At 39.0% G+C, this 22,381-nt stretch overlaps 1 protein-coding gene across 2 annotated transcripts in view; it reads right to left on the bottom strand.

The window, feature by feature from the left end:
- INPP4B (inositol polyphosphate-4-phosphatase type II B) overlaps positions 1–22,381 on the bottom strand; it is a 184,877-nt gene that overhangs the window by 59,798 nt on the left and 102,698 nt on the right. For both annotated transcript variants that reach the window (XM_084203766.1, XM_084203767.1), the window contains exons 12-14: positions 18,181–18,289; positions 8,778–8,955; positions 3,345–3,557 (exon numbers count right to left, since the gene is read on the bottom strand). In XM_084203766.1, the coding sequence (XP_084059892.1) occupies positions 3,345–3,557; positions 8,778–8,955; positions 18,181–18,289 (500 nt within the window). The remainder of the gene's footprint in view (positions 1–3,344; positions 3,558–8,777; positions 8,956–18,180; positions 18,290–22,381) is intronic.

Genomic DNA, 22,381 nt, shown 5'->3' with positions numbered 1-22,381 from the left:
GATTCTCCATGAGAAGAAATTAATCCACTTCTTATTGTCCTCCTTTACTATTCCAGAATATTTTTCTGTAGCCTAGCACTGACCTTTCATCCTCTTAAGCAGTCTATTTGCAATTTGCCCAAGAACAATCTTATAAATGTTCACTTTAAAGCCTGTGCCAGGTTAAAGGAGAAAATAGTCTAGCAGCCTCTTAAGTAAGCATTCTTATAAACCCTCTGTGTCAAGTGATGGATCAGGAGAAATTTTTCTTGATACACTGAAATACTAACACCCTAGCTTTCTAAGCAGGATACTTTTCCCCTGATCACAAGTTTCCCACTAGTTGCTGGAGCAATGTGGATGGTAAATTTGTGGTATGAAAGAATGAGAAAAATGAGATCTCTTTCTCCCTCTCATTACTGCTTCTTTACGTCAAGGCAACGACAGGGAAGGTGGAAATCTGTAATAGGACTTGACCCCATTGAGACAAGGCAGTATCACATTTACATCTTGTACTTCTCCCAAACTTCAGAAGTCATCTGGAATGCTCTGGAGCCCTGGCTCATGCAGCTAGGTGTTGCTAGTTAGAAATGACCATAGTCACACCTCTACTGTCACCTACACTGCGGCACTGGCAAGCAGACGTACACACTGAAAGGTCTCCTTGGAAAGGCAGGCCTTGGCATCAGTGAAAGCTGGGCACTTCTCCTAGGACAATTAAAAATGAACCTGTAAAATAATTCTCTTTCATTCATCCAGCTGAAAAAATTGTAATTAATTTCTACCTGATCAGAAAGTATCATTAAAAAGTAGGACACCTTCCTCATTTCAGAGAGCAGGAATGGACACTCTTCTGTCATTGCACCTAATTGGATGTCTTCCTTCTAAACACTGCCAGCCAGTGGTGTCCCAGAGCCTGTCTCTGTTTTTAAAGGATTCTCAGCCTTTCTGAATTCACCACTGAGCTCCTCAGTCATTTCTTGTCCCTCCATATACACCACTGCAGTTGTGTGCTTTACTTGTGCCATGTATGACACAGCATCTGCACTTCCCAGCACACTGAAGATGCTGTGTCTCCTTCATTTGAGTGGATATTCAGATATTTCCTTAAGGTCCTTTTGAGCTCTGTTCAGACATAAAGGACCTATCTCAAGTAATGCGCATGATTAACACCCCCTTGTGCTGTGGCACATGGAATGGGTCACACATATATTAGTCCTTCAGCCCCATGACTGATCGCCACATCAACATTTGTACAGAGTTTATTGGAAATGCCATTTTCTCTGCTCTTTATATCTCCAGCCCCATTAACCAGTCAGAAATCTAGAGCAGAGCCAGTTCCAAGTGGCAATGCGTTCACCTTCTCTCATATCATACATGAAAACTTGCTGTGTGCCCTCCTGCAGGGAGGTTCCAGGATAGCAGAAGCAGCTGGTGAGAGAGGAAGAGAATATCTTCCCATAGGCAATGTAAAACTCTCAAGTTAAATATTTTTCCTTCAGCAGTGATGCTTTCCTGCTCCCTGTGCATAGTGCACCAATATAAATAGCTCAATCCAAACTGCTGCCAGTGACTCTTCATACTTCTGTGATGGTCATAAGGTAACACAGTCATGTGAAGTGGATGGAGCAGGGTCAGCTTAAAGAGTTGTTTAAGGATTTAGATTTCAGGCAAAACTAAAATTCCAACTGTAAAAAGTAACACTAGTACTTGATAATAGTGAGGAAGAAACCCACAACAGCAAAGGAAGATAGAGCATTGTGCATACAAAGCAACATACATTAAATTTTTTTTCCTTTATAATTGAGTTTCACAGTAGATTAAGTGTTTTTTCAAATTTTATATGCATTTATTCTTTCTCTTTCGATCATGCTAATCACAATTTGATTATTACCACTCACATTATTTATCACCTCTAATGACAGAAATAACTGAAATCTATCCAAAGTTTAATCATTAAAATTCAGAAAAAATCACAAAATTTCTCTGAAATTTATACTGTCTCAAGTTTGACTCTGACTCAGTTCAATTCAGAAAACAGTGAAAGATACACCTTATTTTGAATCAAGATAATCTTACTAATTCAGCAGAAAAAAATGAATACTGTTTAAAATGATCCACTTACGCAGTTTAATAGGTGAGGACCAAGCACCTGGCAGCTTTTTTTTTATCAGTTATGAATGCACATGGCAGCTTTTTTTAATCAGTTATGAATTACAGCAAAGCTATCTTCTCTTCAGAGATGCTAAACTGCAGTACTAAATTAAAATACAGCTTTCACAAAGTGCCACTTTTTCCAGTGCAAAATTCCTCTCTTTTACAAAAACTATTGCCTTAGTTATATTTCTGAATGTTTCAACAGCTAAAAACAAACATTTTGACTTTAGTTCAAGGAAAGAGCCACCATTCCAGCCCCTCAGGTTGCTAGAAAACAAGAAAAAGTGAAATAAAGGCTCTAAAACCAGAGGACAAATAAAATAATGAGTTGTTTATTGTTTAAATCTCATGACTACTTAATGCATGGGGCTGGAAATAATTGCCTTTCTTCTAGAAGAAGTATATTCTTCTTCCTTTATTTTTGGTGTGGAAAAAAACTACAGTTCAGGTGCAATACCATAGCTCACAGAAGTTATTAATTATTTACAATAGAGATGAATATGCTGGCATCCCTTACGTTTATGAGAATACAGTGATGAACTCAAAGTAAGAGCCTGGACTGAATAAAAATAGCTTGAGTACATACAAAATAAAGTAACAGATCTATTATGAAGACATCTACCAAAATAATTGATTTATAAAATCTCAGCCATATAAATAATACATATCTTTGAAAGATTTGCTAAGAATGTTAAAATTTAAAAATTATATTTAATTCTTTTACACAATCTCAGACACTCTCTAAGAACAGAGTCTAAGGGCAAAGGGCCCTGTTTTGCTGAGGGTTAATTCATGTTTATAAAAATGGTTACAGCCTGAGGGCTGGAGAGGTGTGTTACAGGGGGTGGGAAAGAAAAGATCATTTCCCTCTCAACAGCATATACTGTTCCAGTCCTTAAATCTGCCCAGCTGGCAAAACCAATCCAAGTAAGAAACCAAGACTATTTTTCTGTCTGGGCAAGAAGATACTCAACGTCTTCACTGTTCTATGCACAACCAGACAGTCTCAGAGCAGCACACCGTACTTAGGAAAATCCTTCAAATTTAGCTTCAAAATCTGCGGTGCATCTGAAAAGCACAATTTTACAGTTTGGTACCCCTTTCCCCCCTGCAATGAAATCTGACAAGAACACTTGGGGCTTGAGCTTGTTTATGCTAATTTGTAGGGCTTCACATTGAACATTGACCAAGGGTTTCTGTCTACTTACCCACTCTTCCTCATCATATTCAGAATGATGGGGTATAGAGTCCTGCCTTTTAATCTGAGAAGGATGATCCTGGTGCTGTGCATCAGCCCCTTCTTCTGCACAGTTTCTAGGCACAGCTGGTTTCTTGAGGACACAGCCAGGCCGGGCTGTGTACAGTGCTAAAAGGGCACTTCTGACCAGCTGGTCCTTGAATGTGTGCACAAATAACTCCGTCTAGGAAAAAAATAAAACGAATGAAAAGGTTAGACCAAAGAATGCAGTACTGCAGCAAAGGCGTATAACACTGAATTATCCTTAGGCAGAGCAGGTATTTGTTTCAGGCCTGCCTGGGAGATAGAAAACAAAGTAGGCCAACAAATAATGAGGAAAATTTCAAGGGTTTTAGAGATATCACGATCTACAATCCCAGTGGTCTAAGGATTAACACAAGAGTACATTATCTGTCATAGAGATCATAATCTTTTCACGTTTTATTTGAACTCCAAATTTCACCTCAGAGGCGAGGCTCGACAAGAACCAGTTCCAAGAGTAACCAACCACAGCACAATAATTTCTGAATAAGCGCTAGATAAAACACAATTAACCGGTTTAATAATCTCCCTAAATAAAACCCACCACTCTACAATGCTGCAATAGCAGTATCTGCAAAAGCAGTGTTTCCAGAGATAAATTTAATTACCGATAGGTGTCAACCCAGATATCACAGTAGGTGACACTTGACTTCAAGCTTGATTTTATGTATATTTTAAAGAAAGGAAACTCTGAAGTAGTCTTCTCGGGTCTTCTGAAGATGCTATTCAATCTCTGTATCATTTTTCTATGTTGACTGTTACAGCTGGAATTTTACCATATTTTTTAAATCCTTCAACCTCCCTCCATTATTCATCTCCCTTCCACCTCAACAAGAAAAGTAAAATGCTTTCTGCATATGGGCTTCACCATGTCCAGATTGTCACCCCTGCAACAGCACTTGTTGTTGCCACCAGTGTGTCAAACATGCCCATCTCCTTTGTCTCAAACACAGCACCCTATCTCCCGTGGGAGACTTGGTTTATTCCCTCCATCAGCTGCCAGAACCTATGGAACAGGAACAGATGAGGTGCAAGGACACTTCCTTTCACTACAGGGCGTAACAATAACAAAGCCACAGGGACAGCTTGGAAGAGTCCCAATTCTGGTTACTTCAACATTGAAGAGGGTTCATCTGTCAGAGCAGGGAGAGAGGGAACACCCTGCTGCCATAGAACATCCCACACATTCCACCTAGAGCTCCCCTCCCCAGACAGAAGTTCACAGGAGAGGATGGAAATTTCTTTCACAGCACAATTACCTGAATTTATTTATCCCAGGTCAGTGGGATTTATTTTCCTTCCTATTATCCCAGAACATAGTGGATTGCCATGTGCAGGCAGATTCAGGTGCTGAAGTGCCTTTGTGCACACCATCTTAATTAAACAGCGATATAGGTATGTAGATAAGAGTCAGAAGATCCAATCTAAACCAGCAGGAAATGCTAGAAATAAGGGTTGCCCAGCCAAGCTTTGTTCAGCCCTTATGTGCTGCTTATGCAAAAACTGGAGGAAAAAGTAGCAAAAAAAAAAACAAACCCCAAATCAAACAAGTGTCAAGTGTCAGCAACTCCCTGGAACTCCTGAGAAGAATCCTGGAAGTCTTTGCTCCCAGTGTCTGCACTTCTATTCTTATCCTATCCCTTCTTCATACTACCTGTTCATCTTTTGTATCCACTCCTACTCAGCTTCTTTTTCTTGCCTTCCTGTCTCAATACCCTCTCAAAAGTTTACAGATATTTAAGACAGAAAGGCTCTAAAACCTTGATGGTTTTCTTAAGGCTCCAGCTGCTGGGTTAGGTACTTGAATGAGAAGCTTCTGCTTTTTCCCATTTTCATTATGTTTAGGAAAAAAATATTTTCTGAATAGTTTCACATGGACAGGCTGAAAATTTTACTGCAAATAAATCTCTACAGTTCTAAAAAGAAGAAATGCAGGCATATCTAAGAAAAATTATTGATTTTTTTTAAACCAAAATCAGACCTGACTTGGGATTCTTTAGACTTGGCCACACTACTCAGGTCCCTGGCACTATTACCAGACCCACTCCTTCTCGTCATTCCCAACTTGGTGCCCGAGGAAAAGGGTATTTTTAAACAGTTTTCTTATATCCAGCCCCTCAGGACTGTCTCCTCATAGTCCTGAATTTCTCTGCAGGACAATTTCAGTTTTCTACATTTCCAACTTCCAGATGGTGCATGCCTGGAGAATGAATTAGTCTTTGGGGAATAGTGCTATCAAACCCCACCATTCTTTGCCTTACCATGGCACAATGAGATTTGAGGGTTGTGTGGTAACAGCAAAGCTCCTCTTCAAGACTCTTTTACAGTTCCATATCAAGAGAGTTGAAACTCCATTACTTGCCTATCCTTAAAAACTGCAGTATCATGGTTTTGCTGAGGCTTCATACCTATCTTCCCCACAATGTCTGTTTGAGATAATTTCAGGTCTCTGGTTCAGCATGGCAGACTCAAAAAAACTTTACATTTCAAAAAATTGAGTACTGGATAGTTTGATGTAAAGAATGTCCACTATGACTGCAAAGTTTAAGTAATATAATTGAATAGAAATATTTTATAGGGAAATCTAGTTTTTAAAAGAAAATCAGTAGAGAAGTGAGACTCCATTTTTTCATGCAGAAACTAAAATGATTCTGTAACTAAATTCCATTCAGGGATCCCATCGGTTTAACAGCAGTCTACATTTTAACTTTACTTTCTAACATCTCCGTACAGCTAAATTTGCAGAACATCACTATTTATGAAATTGCACTGAAATCACAAAACCAGTCTATACAAAGAAATAAAAACTCTGCAAATTCTTTTAGATACTCTACTAAAGAGTATTTCTGCAAACAAAGATAGGCATAGCTGGAAAATTAATTTATCAAGCCTTCTGCAACTGCAAATGCTGATACACTTGTCAATAGCTAAAGGCTTCCTTAATCAATTAACAAAAAGTGATGATAAAAGGTTAGTCTCAGGAAAACACTACAGTAAATTGTAAATTATATATGGAGATGTAAAACCATGCCTAATATGAGAAAATAAGCTCCATTTAAGAAGCAGCAGTGAAATTATTTGATTTAATTTTCCACTTTCAATCCATGCAGCCAGTTCTTCCATTTCCAATATGAACACTTAAATGTAATTCACATTATTGATAACTCAGATTTACTCACTGCTACCTAATAATTATAGAAAGAATTCTTATATATATCAAGTGATATGTTTTTTAATAAACTTGCAGAATTTAATCACGAGGCAAATCCTTTTTATGACTTCTTCAAACAGATGTTTAATTTCTAAATTTCTATCAAGTTAAAACATAAGAGCATTTATTTTTTACATATAAAAAGTGCAGGAAGAACTACATATGCCTCAGGAGTACAAGTAGGTATCATGTAATGATACTCAGCAGAGCACGTGCTACTCTATCTTAAATGTAAGCAGGAGCACTCTGGTAGTCTTGGTTCTCCAGTACTGTACCAGACTATACAGACAGAATATTTTAAGACAGCAACATAAGGCTCTGAATTAACTGTGAGGGATCTAATATCAGTATTGTGTGGGTTCACTGAGTTTAGGGCTTTGAAATGGTATTTCCCTTTCCTGAAGTTGTTTCTTGGTCTTTCCTCCCCATCTCTCTTCCCCTCTTTACAAGGAGCTGTCCCACTGCACTTGCTTCCTCAGCAATCCATCCTATTTCTCTATCATCCATCTTTTCCTAAGAGTAAATTCGTTAATAGACAGGGAAGCAGGTATTGAACCACTCCTGCTGCAGTTGTTCAGAGAACTGGGTTTATCTCTTCCAAGCAAAAGGTGGAGGCTAGACAGACATCCATGGAGTACATGGGGTGAGACCCCTTCTTCTGGGAACCTGAGCTCAGGTACTAAGAGCAATTTAATCCTGGTCCTGAAAAGTTGATATGAACATACTCAATTAAGTCACCAGCTATAAATGTAAAATACCTATGACTTTTGCAAACTGAATGAATTGTCTTTTTTGTCCCTTTTTTATAGCCAGAGTCTCCAGCAGGCCATGGTTCAGGCAATGCTTTAGTACCATGGCGGCCTGCAGCCCCTCTGAAATCATCCCCACCTCCTGTCCAGAGGCAAATGGCCAGAGGAAACGCACATTCCTTAGCAACCACCCTTTGGATCTTCAGAACAAACACTTCTTTGTCTCATTTGCTTTACCTGTGCATACAGATTTCTTTGAACTAACCTCTAACAGAGTAGCTTCACTTGTTCTGTGCACAGCTAAAAATGCCCTCCTACATGCAAAGGTACACTATAATTGCTACAACCCCTCTCCTTAAATTCCTGTTTCATTTCCAGGCTGAATTCTGCTTTCTTCCATTATCCCTGACATTCACAGCGACTCCAGTGTTCTCAGAGTTAGTGTGGATTTACACACCTGCAACTGAGAGCAATGTTTCTTTCCCCCATGGCTCATCTGGAATGCCTTCACAGCAAGTGGCCAAGCTCAATATTCAGATTTGAAACTCTCCCACTGAATGAGGAACTGCTGGGGTAATGCTGCTCAACAGACCACAAGGGCTGTCACTTCCCAATTGCTGAGGATATATCAAAATGGTTATTGATTGTGTTACTAAGCCATACTGGGATCACGTTGCTGAAGGGGTGGCCCATGGAGAAAAGGGAAACTCTTCACAACCTTTTAGGTCACAGCTATAACGGTTCATATTTTTATAGGATAACATATGCTGGGAAGTACTACAGGCTTCAGCTAATCTCCATTATCGGTCTGTGAGACCTGCGGGGAATATTATCTTCTCTAACTTAGAACTAAAGGAACTAAAACGAGGAAGAGTCTACAGCTACAGATGGATATAATAGGAGAAAGAGAATTAAAATTTGAGATCTCCTAGAGCAAATTTCCCAGCTTCTCCATCCATTTCTGATCATGCTGTTATTCTAAACCTTATATACCAACCTGGCTCGAACTACCTCCCATAAGCAGCAGCTTGAAATAGAATAGAAAGAGATTTAAAAAAAAAAAGACTTCTCATACTACAAAATTATTTAAAATTTTTGATATTTTGATAAACTCCAGAATGTGGCCACTAGAGGATAGAGAAGATACATGAAATTAAATTAATTACACTTTTAAATAAAGGCAATCTTTATAGATTTCATTATTTTCCATATGGAAGGCCTACAGAAATGCTAAATAACATTATTTTTCTAATAACAACATTTTGATGCTTATTTTAGCTGAGTTTATTTAACATTTCCTGATACTGTGGAAGTCAAATGACGCAGAAACCCCCCTTCCTCCCCAGCAGTTAAAGAGACTTGGTTATTCCATTTTCCATTGCAGTGAGGATTTGAATCTTACTTTTTCTGAAAGCATCTTTAAAGAATTCTTCAAGCTGTCTGGAGAACGTTGGCTTGCAGAACTAAGCAGCAGGTCTGCATGGCTTGATATGAGAGGTTGCAGATGACTGATGTTGCTGAGAACTTCTTTTGCCTTGGCTGTGTTTTCAGGTGAATAGTAAATACACTGGTATCCAGTACTGTGATAACAGAGAGTCACATAATGTCAAATTCATTTCTGCCATTAACAGCAATGCTTATGGTGCTAAAAAAAAAAGCCAGATGTCTGAACTTCATAGACACCACTGAAATGCTCCTGCCTTTAAGGGTAAAAACAAACCTTTCCTTGAACAGTAAAAGCATAAACAGCATAAAACAGCCCACCACCACATGCTCCAAGTAATACAGTACAAAATTCCTTTGAGTGACTGATCTGAACATAAATACACACCCCCCATATTTGTATGTGTTTCTTTTAAACACTGAATTTCTAGAGATAGAAAATATTTGACAAAGTCAGGTAATATCAAACAGCATAAGGCTCCTTATTTTTCCAACGGAACTCCCCAAAAGAGTATTAACTACCTAAGTCTTTCAAAATGGGCCATTAATGTTTAATTGATCAGTGGCCCACACTTTGTTTTGATTAGCCTCAGTGATGTCCAGGAAGTGATGATAAACAGAGTTATCTCCAATAAAGAGAAGAGACACAGCAATGGGGTGTGGAAGTGAATTACTTCAAAACCACACAAATGCACACTGCAAACTTCCTACTTTCAGCTGTTTAAACTACTGCAATTATTTTCCAGGACTTCTCCTATCCCTCTTTCCTCTTTTTCTCCTTAAAAATTATGCAATGTCCTCTTATACCACTGTTCTCAAACACCATTTCAGACAGCATGTACACACCCACTGGCTCTTTTCTGTAGCACACGGCTCCTCACCTGAACCCCTTGTACATAACTCTTCCTTTTATAAAGCCCTGTTTAAGTCTTTCAGAGAAACTAACCAAAATCTTTTGCAGCTTCAAATTAAATCCGGAAAAAAAAGAAACCAAGCACCTCCTGGCACATTATCAATGCCAGAGGAATGTACATACTACTCCCAGCTGGTACTGTTTGTATCTCCCTTCTCTCCTTTCGTGTCTTTTCGTCATAAGTATTTCAGACCCTTCAGCCCTTTCACCACTTTTTCTTAATTTGCATACCAAGACCAAATATTGACACTTTTTCAATCCTCTGAACTTTATGCTTTCTGTTTCATTTCAGTCTTTATCCAGATCTCTTCACTCCCCCCACTTCCCCTTCGTGTCTTTTATTGAGTGACTCCCAGTTCCTTCTCATTAGTTTTCTACAAATTAGAAACTAAATCTTGATCAGTCCCTTTCAATTCATCATTTTCTATGATTTTGGCAAATAAGGATAGCTTCAAGCAGTCTTAAAATTAGGGCTCTTGCTTACATATTTTGCTGAGATATAGTCTCAATATCCAATTCTATTTTTCTATTCCCCAATACCCATTTTATTTGTCTGTCTTTCGGCAATGTCTTAATTCCTAGATACAATTCTTTGTAGAAGCAGTCAGGATGAATGGCATCTAAGTGAGCAAAGCTCAGCCATGCTACCAGCCACATCTAAACTACGATGCATCTCCAACTTACATGAGCTACTCATGTCTACTAGACTCATGTCTAGTAGAAGTCATAATTCTGAGTACTCTGCAAAATGAATAATATAAACTGTCTCTCCTAATGAATTAGGAAAAACAAACAAACAAACCTCTGTCTCTCTGAGTAATAAGGAAACGACCATAGTTCTACCTTCAAGGTGGATACACTGTTAGTGAGATGGACTTCCAGAGTCAGACCTAGCACTACATTCACTGGAACACTCAAGCAGCCAGGCTCAGTAGATAGGGCAGGGACAAAGAGTAATAGTCTATGTTAATTGCAGTGAAGACATAGTTTTAAAGTCTTGATACTTCTCTAATTCCCCATCAGGCTTTTCCCTCCCTTAATCAAACAGGTTTTTTTGCAGGCTGAATCTGGCTAATGCTGTTATCAAGCTCACTATGCACATACTCCTTTCTAGGATTTCCCTCAGTTTTTAAATCCTAGAAAATTTTCACTGATCTCCCACAGCTCTAAGCTTCACTGAATATTGCAGCAGAAAAGCTACAGATATCACTGTAAGAAAGAGGGCAGAGTGACACCAAAGGTGTGGGCAGTTCAATTGCAATTAAGTAAATCATAGCTTTTAAGTAAAGGAATTAGTGAAGAGAGAATGACTCTTCAAAATGAAGTGTACTAAAAGACTGGTAATTATTTGGATAATTTAAACATTTCCAGAACTCCAGAAAGTGAGACACAACTTCAAATATTTAGTTTCTCTCATAATTTGAGGGCAACTTCCTCCATCCCCCTGGAAGAATGCGTAATTATTTTTCAGAAATGACACATTTGGGAGTATTTGAAGTTTCTAGCTGTTATCTTCACACTGTTGCGTCTATGACTAGCTGAGGTTTTCTGTGGCCTTACCCTTCATGAAAAGATATTACTACTTACAAGTCAGTGACATTCCCTCCTCTGCAACTGCTTTTAAAGCTTACTGCTGCATACAGCTCTGGTATGTAAGTACTATTAGGTAGAAGAGGCAGTTGCCTCTTACAGAGAAACTTTTCACAGATGTCCTAAGGCACAAACTAGATGAAACTTTTGCATTAGGGTAAAGGCCACATGGGTAGGTCCAGTACAGAATATCAGCAGCATAATGAAAACATACCTCTGATATGTAAATTATGACTCACATACCTTTTGAAAAACTGTATAATAATGCCTTCTGGGTAAAGTTTCAAAGCTTTCACTAAGCATATAAAACCACATTTGATCATTTCCAAATATTGGCACCATTATTAACTATGAACACACGACTGTCAGCAGTCATTTCAGTTCTAAGCTTGCTTTAAGGACATTCTTGTGTAATTTTATGTCTTGGGGATGGTTTATATCCCATATCCATTTTTTGATTTTGTTTTGTTTCCGGAATAGCCACTGCCTCTGCTGGCTCTGGGAGTATGGTGATGGGTGAGGGACAGCCCAGGACCCCGCGCAGCTTGAGGGCCAGGGGCTGCTCTTCCTTCTGGTGGGGTGATTGACACAGCTGCCAGGCCGCACCCTGCCTCTGACTGGATGTCTTGTTGCCCTCTGGTTTTTGACTGTTTCTTTTCTTTTTCCTTTGGCACTGTGATTGGAGCTTGCCAGATTGCTTCCTCTGCTTGCCTGGGAACCCAGAGCTGTGGCGTGCTGCACCAGGAGCTGGGAGCCCTCCCCACTGGGCTGCTCCCTCCGTGCAGTCACCCAACCCTGGGACCAGCCATTGCTGATCAGGTAGAGAGGCACTGCCCAGCCCCTGTTTTCTGTCACTGCTTCGGGACTTTTTTGCTACATATTAACTTGACCCGAAGGGGCACTGAGACCGGCTCCTTCCTGTGCCTTTGCAAAGCAAAGCCCCTTCTCTCCTCTCTCCCTCTGCGCCGCCGCAGCCGCCACGGCCGTGTGAGGGAGAGGCGGCCGACCCGCGCCACAGCGCCCCCTGCAGGCGCGGGGGAATCATCGCACCCGCCCTGCCCGGCCGGGAGCCACCAGCGCCCCTGCTGGCCGTGAGCGGAACTGCAGCGGAGGGGAAAGTGCCCGAGGGCCGAGAGAGGCTGCGGGGGGGTTTGGGCTGCGGCTCTGCCCTGCCCTGCCCCGCGGGGGGGTTTGGGCTGCGGCTCTGCCCTGCCCTGCCCCGCGGGGGGGTTTGGGCTGCGGCTCTGCCCTGCCCTGCCCCGCGGGGGGTTTGGGCTGCGGCTCTGCCCTGCCCTGCCCCGCGGGGGGGTTTGGGCTGCGGCTCTGCCCTGCCCTGCTTCGCTCTGCCCTGCCCTGCTCCGCTCCGCTCCACTCTGCTCCGCCCCGCTCTGCTCCGCCCCGCTCTGCTCCGCCCCGCTCTGCTCCGCCCCGCTCTGCCGCTAGGCTGCGGCTGCTGCTGGGGATCTGTGTCTGCCTTGTTATATATATATTTATGTATGTATATTCTAGTAAAGAAGTGTTATTCCTTTTTCCATGTCTTTGCTTAAAAGCCCTGTAATTTACAAGTTATAATAATTTGGAGGGTAGGGAGTCATATTTTCCATTCCAAGGGAGGTTCCTGCCTTCCTTGGCAGACACCTGTCTTTCAAACTAAGACATTTGAATTAATATTAAATTGGCTATATTTTAGCTCTAGATTAACAGAGTTTTTGCCTGAGAATAAATACTGCAATATGGTAAATATCTAATTTATAATGGACCTTTGAGTTGCTCCACTCCTGCTGTTAACTGCATAATTTGTGTCACTGAGTTAAATTGCCACCATCTGGGACTGGCTTAGTTTTCCAACAACGAACATTTGACCTCTCATTTTTCACAGCCAAACCCACAGACATTAGCATCAAGAATATAGTTTAAGCATGGACAGCAAGTACATCTACCCCTAGATAACTTGAATATTATGTACATTACTGAAGATACCAATTCAGCGGCTTACTTATGGATCATATGTATTCTGTCTAAAGAGGGAACTTATGATCAAAAATAAATTGCTGCACAAAAATCTCTGGATAATTCATGATCTCAGGAAATAAAACTAAACCAGATTATCAGAGCTGAGGTGATCAAGCCTGTTATGAAAACAGGCTTGAAAGAAACTACAAGTTTGAATTACTCTGTTTTTTTTAAATATCCTTAAGATTCCCTTGCCCCCTTGGAAATTCTAATGTTGAATATGAGGAAAATGGAATGATGCTGTTAGTTCTGTCTATGATGACCAAATGTCCACAAATCCTTATCTTGAGGCAAATGGCTGTATGCACAGCACACTTCTGGCTGCTTCTCTATTTTCCTTCATTCCTACCTCAATGAAGTCCAATCTCTCTTCCTCACACACATCTATACATGCAAGAAATAGGGTAAAGTGAGCAAAGATAACATGAAAATTGTTAGGCATGGCAGGCATTTCCTTTGAGAAGATTACAATTAGATCAAACACAGATCTTTATTATTTCTATATCTCTGGGACTTTCTGTGAAATGGTACCATTTTTGATTCCTCTGAGAACAGAAATAGGTGGAAGGCTACAAAATTCAGGCAATAGGAACACAGAATATTGCAACATTAATAAAATCTCTGCTCACCAAACAGTTACCTTACTGAAGAAGCACACCTCATATCTTTACTAAAAATCTAGGCCTCAAACAGAAATAGTCCTTTTAGCCTGTTCAAAACCAAATTAAATTAATTAAATTAGTATAGCTTTGGGGAAAAAAACCTAACAGAAAATCTTTCTCAGTAATGCTCCAATTTAAACATTTTGCAAATTTAAAGCAGGATCATTTCCAAACAGCTTGCTAGAAATTATGTACAAATCCACAGTGAGTCACAGCACCTAATGCAGCTTGTATGCACCTCTTTTTCTTGATGATTAGAGTTGGGGCATTAAACATTTGCAATCATAAGTCTATGTATTTAGGTTAAAACAGAGATGATTGAATTAGATTTTAAATAAGAAAAAAAGGTCCTTTGTGTATCTTGAAAGTGATTTATGAGCACTTCAAGCAGTGAGGCACTATATAACTTAGAGAATGTCTGATTTAAATGTTTCTGCATGGCTGAGCTCTAAAAACAATAATTTGTTGTGCCATCTAGACTGATGAGAAGACAAGCCCTTCCATTTGCCAGAAGAAGAAATAATCTATACTATCAAGCTAAAAGAGACTGTATTGGAACAACTGCCTGACTTTTCTTTTATGCAGATATAGGAAAAGAAAGAATTAAAAGAACATACCAATGCAGAATGATGAAAAATATTCTAAAATAAATGTATATCATACACAAAGAATCAATATTCTGCAATTAATTACCATAAATTAATATTCCTATTTAGTTTATTTTAATGTAAATGCTATCATGCCTAAACAAAAATTTTAAAAAGTATCAATTGTTCTTACTCATGTTATGAAATTCACTACTTGTTACTAAAAGGACAGACATACTAGAGCCATGCCTCATAGACATGACTGATGTTTATAGGGGAAGGTCTTTTGATTTCTCTCTTTGGTACAGATGAGGAATAGTATGCAGTGGAATGGGTTTCAGATCACATACCAGAAAATACTATATTTTTCACCCAAAAGAAAAGAAGAAAAGCCTTTCTTGCTCTTATTTCAGACCCCTTTTTTTTTTTAATGTGCCTTTAAAAAAAATTGGATATGACATTCCTGATGGTAATAAATGAGAGAAGAATTGCAAAAACTTTGCATTTTTGTAAATATTATTATACAGGACTTTCCCTTTGTGTCTGCACAAAGATGCATATTCTGTGTAATAGAAAACATGCCAGAACTATCTTCAGATACACATTTTCCACATTCTTCTGCTTGACAAACTTTCACAAAACATATGTCTCAGTCTTGTTTTTGTTTTGCAACTGCAAATGCTACCAGATAACCGTTCCTCTATGTCTACTAATTCCACAAGTCTAAGATCGAGCAAGAAATATCTGACGATATGCTGACACTGCTCAATATTTTGATAAACTGTTCTAATAATCAGACTGAAGGTCAAAGACATGCAAGGCAATTCTGTCACATCTTGAAAGCTACTAGGATTGGCTGAGAACTAATCTCTTCCCACATCTTGTGCTAGGTCTTCAGCTCAGTCAGACTAGAGAAAATGGCTGCTGAATCCACATTTTTTTCTGTTAGTTCAATATTCTGACTGATATCGCAAGGTGTCACTTCTTCCTTCAACAAAATCTTCAGAAAATCTAGCCCCATTGTAAAGCAGGAAATTTAAAGGGCAAAAGGTGCCCCTGGGGACACAATGTGTCCTCAAAGCATCTTTATGCAGCTTAATTAACAGGTGCATGCAAAATAATACTGTTGTCACCACAGCAAAATAAATTTGTCCATTTTAAGATTGAGAATGGTTCTTTCATATATTTATTTAAAGCAAACCCCCTACTGAATATTCCTTAAGTGAGATTGTTTTGAGAGCTTGCTTATTCCTGTCTTTCAATTCACACAAGTTCTTGAACTTGAAAAACCAAAACATGGAGTTTTCTCCAAGCTGCTCTCAAAGATAGCAGGAAAGATGAATTTTGGAGGCTTCCTCCTTTCTGCTTTGTAGAAGCTCATACACAAATGACCATTTCCCCAGCTCTGGCAAGTGATTAGCTGAAAAGTACAGTGCACTGTTTTCAGTGCTCAAACTTCAGTTTCCTAGACTGATTCAGGCTCATTTTTTAGGAAGAGTCTGACAGGAGAGTAGCATAGCTACCATAGTTATATTATCCTGAAGACAGACTTTTGGTTTTCCAGGAGAACCCAGGAACATTAAGGAAACTGTTAAAGTAAACTTCTTGTACCCCATCCTTAAAAATTGCCAGAACAGAGGTGTTTCTGAGGGATGCAGGAAAGTCTAAGCAGCAGGGCAAATGTAAAGTGATGTGCAGGCTCTTGATATAGGCTTGAAATGCCTTGATAGAACCTGCACAAAGTTCTCACCCATCCTCTCCTCTCCCCTATTACCAGCAACTAAGAAACATGGGCAATGTCTAGTGATGCCTATGAGATATTGCAATGTGTGTTCTTCCAGGAAGACATCCTCTTCCCAATAAGGCATTTTCTCTTTTCTCCAATGAAGAGAAATCACAGAGAATGATTTGTCTCACAGCTGTCCTCCATTTTGGGAAGTCGCACTCTGCCAGCATGGATATGCTGCAGGACTGAGCTAGTAAGAAATGGTTCATTTTCTGAAAGCTGAGCACTGTGAGAACCGTAATGTACTTTATTTCATATGACTTTAAAGGATTATGTCTATTATTATTTATATCTTGCGGCTTCAGTTAAAAACTATTATGATAAAAACCCACAAACCACTATTGCAACTACATTAATCAGATAGTAAAGGAGCAGATACTTTAAGAAATGTCTTCCGACATTTTTTTCAGCAGAAAACTTGTACTTTGTAGGCCTTCATATGACGGGGATAAGGCTGCCCATACCAGTTTGCTGACAGCAGAATATTAACACAGAGTTTACCGATGTGTCTTATGTGATCAACATGATGTACATGTTTTGTTGGCAGGTTTCAACATCAGAGGTGGTCAGAGAAATGAAAGATTTTTGAAGATTTAATGGGGTTTTTAAGCTGTGTAGTGCAAGCAAGACCCCCTCAATAATACAGCTTTCAAAGCAACAAGATCTGCTGGGTTTTGTTTGATTTTAATATTAATGCCAACTCCTATTCAACCTAGAAGTCAATAGCAGATTTAAATAATTTTCCTTTTACTCTTTATGATATTTTATCCATGAAACGTTTTTGAGCATTGACTATAATGGAATTAATTCTCTGTGGACTGTCATGATAATTTAGATCAGAGTACTTCCTTCCTGCATTCTCTTTGGAATGCTGTTACACCACAGTTATCACCATCAGTTGAAGCACTGAGCAGCCACAACTACAGGTGCTGCCAGTGACAGCTGTGCCTGCTTGAAAATCTGAACAGTCATGGCAACAAACACAAATACATCCAATTCTTAGGAAAAGATGTAAATAACACTTTTATGCATGTTCAACAGTGAACAAAGCATTTGAGTTCCACAATAAACTCAAACCTTGAATTTTGATTACTCTTATTTTGGCTTTCTGAAGAATAAGAGTAGTTTGTTTTTTCACAGTGTAATAAAAATACTTTCATCTTAGCATACACCCAGGCCTGTCAGAAATAAAGCTGCTACCTTAAGTTACTGTTTCTGTATTTAAAAATTGTCTACAGGTACATTCCCCTTAGCACAAGAATTGCCAAGAGATACCTCATTCTGAATAGCAGGTTTTCAAGTACTGATATACCTCCAGCTTCCTAAAATACAATGAAAAAAATAACAATTTTGAATCATTAAGTCTGCAAAAGACCTCCAAGATCATCGAGTCCAACCTTTGATGGAACAACCACCAAATCAACTAAACCATAGTTCTGAGTGCCAAGTCCTGTCTTTTCTTGAGCACTTCCAGGGATGATTACTCCACCACTTCTCTGGCAAATTCCAATGCACAACAACCCTTTTAATGAAGAAATCCTTCCTGATGCCCAACCTGAACATCCCCCAGCACAGCTTGAGGTAATTTCCTGCATTTATTCAAAATTAGTCTGACACTAAAAGTAGAGCGTGCTTCAATTTTCATCAAAGCAGGGAAAAAAAGGAAATATTTTATGAATGCAATGTTCAATCCTACTAGATTTTAATCTTCCATTCCTTCAGCAGGATAAACTGTTTTGTTATTCAGTGAGCTTACAGCAATTTAATGCAACCTTAATGGTATTTCCCCAGCTACTGGAAAGAATACTTACTTTCGTCTTTCTGCCTCAAATTTACTCAGCAGTTTCCGGAGACCACCATTCTTAAATCCTTGGAAATGTGCTGCTGGGGCTCCCACGGTGATAACATCATACAGAGCATCTGGAATGGGAATAGAGAGACACAGACATTTGAATGCTCCTATCCCTAAGTCATGGCAACACTATGACATCTATTCCACAAAAAGTATGGATAAGTCTGTATAATTTCCAGGGAAAAATTGATAATCAATGTCCCAAGAAGGCTCAAGAGCTAATCAATCTTTCTATACAGCCACCTGCACACTTTAAAAAGTTCACTTGAATTATGGCTATATCTAAATTATGTGCCACTGAGTAGAACAATATTCCAGCTCTGCAGTTTACAAAGCTGCCAAGTAAATTGGCCCATTGTGTATTTCATTTTATTGCCCCTTTCATTATTTAACTTGTAGTCATGTTGAGATGCACAGATTCAAGCATTTTTAGAGTCAAAAGAGACCATTATGATGGAATAGTCTGACTGAATAATAGAGACTACAGAATTACAGCTAATAATTCCTGCATCAAGCTTGTCTATTGGTTGAGTGAAGGCATCTCTTTGTTTAGGCATCTAATCTTGATTTAAAGATTTCAAGTGACAATAAATTCACTGCATTCCCAGAGAAGTCAATTGGACTAGTAAAAATCCCCATTCCTTTTCTAGTTTGAATTTGTTTAGATGTAAAGCTACTGTACTTTCAGATATAATGGTGTTTAACGCTAAATTGGTGAGCCCTGCTCTATGATATACACTTTTTATATATATTTATAAACACATAAAAAGTCAGTTGTTCTCAGCTGAGAAGCTACCAGAATAGGAAATAATTCATACTAATGAAATGCTTGCTGAGAAAACAATCTGTTGTCTCCTTCTGTATATACCTGATGCCTTATGACATAGGGGATGAACTTTTTGTGTGGAAATATGCTTACAGAACTGGAGGTGAAACATCATTTTTCGAAGAGCTTGTGATTGACTGTCAGTGTAGAGATAAAGATTTAATTACATCCCACACCACATAACTATTTCTTCTAAGTTTAAATTTACATTTACAGTAAGTACCTGTTTTTGTACCTGAACTTACTGGAGGTATAAAAATGCAGTTCAGAATTCCTCATCCTTAAAATGTATTTCTAAAGGAAACATTACAAGATGTTTTTTAAGAACTGTTTTATTCATCAAAGAAGTTTCCCATGTAAATTAAAATCTAGACCTCTCCTAAAATAGAACTTGCATTCTGATGATAAATATCCCCAGAAGCATGAACACTGTACAAATGACTCACAGTTAATGAACTATGCTTTACTTCCTGAGCTGAATCTCAGAACATATTTGCTCAAATTGATTTGAGCTCTAATGAGTTGGTGACTCTTCAATATCCACTTAAAAGGAGAAGTGACATAATTTCATTAGCCTAAGGTGAGCTTCAAGATTCTTAAATAGCCCATTCTTTTAGGTCTTAATATAGATTTATCCATAATACATATTCTTTGGCTATTAGAATTCCACTGACACTTGACAATAAGGAGTTCTATTGCTTAAAACAGCAGTGGCTTGAAATCAAGATGAGAGATGAACTCATCAGGGTTCTGAATATGTTTAGAGATAACTCATGAAACAACAGGAAAACATTTAAAAGACTAAACCCGCTTCTGACTGTTTTAAAAATAGACATGACCCTGTTTATAGTTACTTTGGGAGGCGGGGGGATTTATCCAGAAGAAAGCCTCTATTCAGCCTGTGGTCTCTTCTCAGCATGGTTGAGGAACAGCTGTCTGAGACAGAAACACAGCCAGCACAGCTGAGCATCTGCCTCACACAACCTACATGGGAAAGTAAGGATGGCAAAGGATGAGGAGCAAACATCCACGCCTGGTGATGGGCACAGGGCAATCTTACTCCCATTTTCCAGAGCACAGTGCAGCAGAGGGTGCTGCACGGCTTGGGAGGAATGCCTTGTGATGTGCTCTACTTACACATCAGTGGAGCTCCTTGTGAAGGACATGCAGTGTCAGCATCAGTGCACTGCTGCAGGAGTGCTCCAGTAACTCATAACCATCAAGCAAGAGCAGGCTACTGCTGACACCCCTCTGCAGTGAAGACAGCTTAAAACGCAGCAGAGCACCACAGGAGTTGTATCTTGTCAAGAACAGCTCAATCCCAATTTTGAGTCAACCTGCCTTCCTCCACAGGAGGCAGTCAGTGCCTTAAACTGGCCAGATGCAAAACAAAAATCACTTTAGTTCACCAAATCTATTTAAAACAAGCACATATTGTAAACAGGAACAAAAGCAAAGCTATGTCAATATATAGATTCAAGCTCTCTAGTATGATGAACAGAGCACAATGAGGTGTTTATCAAATGCATAAGGATACCATTGACCCATACGAAAATAGTATTTTTCCTCAAAGCGATTCCTACTGAAAGCTTAAGCACACTTTGTCTTCCATTTCAGTACCCAATAACAACCCAAATAAAAGTTCAGAAAAGTAAACCTATTATTATACATGTCAAACACAAAAAGCCCACATTCCAATGTGTATATACAATAGATGGGATTAAAACCTATCTTGCATTCCTGAAATTAAGATATCTGATAGTGTAAGGGTTAATGACATCTCTATGGATCATTAACTTGTTTAAATGCCACCTCTATGAATTCTTATTCTCCCCTTCCAATGTCATTCTCCGGGTTATATTCCAGGTGTCCCTTGATATATGCCAAGCAAAGCATGAGGTGAGAAAGACCAACTTAATATGAAAGTGCTGCCTATTCCAGATTGATTACCAATTGCTAGAAACTGTTTAGACTGTATATAATACAAGACACAGTGGACATTAGTTAAGTAATCTAGGCAGAGTTTTACAATTTGAAGACCCAAATTTAGAAGACAAGTAGAACAATTCTAACATTTATCTCTTTCTGTATCCTTTTTGATTATCGATTAACCATGTGCCCCAAGCAAAATGGTTTTGGAGAAGAAGGGAGAAAATTCATAAAAAAGCAAGACAAACATCCAGTACTATAAAAGTTGTGGGTGCTTAAGTAAGTCACACATTTCATTCCACTTTTCTTTTTATTTAGCAAATAGACATACAGTGTCCTGTTTACAAAGAGGCTTTCTTGAAAAGACAATGTTAAACTTCTGGCCACCATTACAAACCTAAAAATCCTTTTGAGTTAATTAATTAACTTGAAAACATTAAATTAAAATCTGAGCTATCACATTATGTCACTATAAATCCCCATCTTGTTCGAATATTTGGAGGCACAGTTTTTTAGTAAAAGAAATAACAAAATATTGAACCAACCAGTATCCAACAGATAATTGGAAGCCCCTGTGTCAGCCTCATACAGTATAAAGCAGGAGTTTTACCACTATTTGTACTTACTGTTTTACAATCTTAGATGCAGAGTGTATTAATAAGGCAAAAACCTTACAGAATGCAATTTCTGTGTTTGTTTGTAGTGACAGCAAATTTAACAGATCTCAATTTATCAACAAATTATTCACTGTGCCATGATTTGGTCTTATATATGTAGCAGTATAATCTTTGATCTGTAAAGGAAGCTGCTAAAATCATATGCAAGTGGCAACAACAGAATTCTGTGTTAAAAAGAACCACAGATGATGTTACAGAAAGTTATCCCCCTTTCCAAGAGATGTTGGAAGTTTGCAGTATTTTCAGCATAATCAGTGAGGTATTTTCACTTAACACTGAGCAAATATTTACATGGGGTAGGTGGGCATGACAGAGTAGCACTGCTGATTTAGAACCAAGCTGATTTAGAATAAACTGATTTAGAACCAAGCAGTGTCGGGCTCATTACAACTTCCTAAGAAATAGGATAAATTAGGTTTAGAAGTAATACTGTCCTTTATGGAACTGTGTAACTCCTGTCACTTGGGCTGGTGAACTCCTCCCAGCAACCTCTGGGAGAAAAAGTACTGCATTATGCTCTATCACTATCTCTGGTGGCAAACTGACAGGGATGGGGTTGGAGGGGGGGGAGAAGAAAAACCACCTTAAACCAAGAGCATTAAGTCTGGCCTTTACAGCATTATGGATCACAATGAAAAATTAAGTGGGTGCCTGAGAAGGACATGAGTCTTACTGAGCATTGTGCAGTGTGTCACTACGAATCATGACAGTATTCTCCACTGCTACAA

This window comes from Fringilla coelebs, assembly GCF_963513975.1.
Source record: "Fringilla coelebs genome assembly, chromosome: 4".
Lineage (NCBI taxonomy): Eukaryota > Metazoa > Chordata > Aves > Passeriformes > Fringillidae > Fringilla > Fringilla coelebs.
The sequence above is the reverse complement of the archived record's forward strand: the minus strand, read 5'-3'. Positions and strand labels throughout refer to the sequence as shown.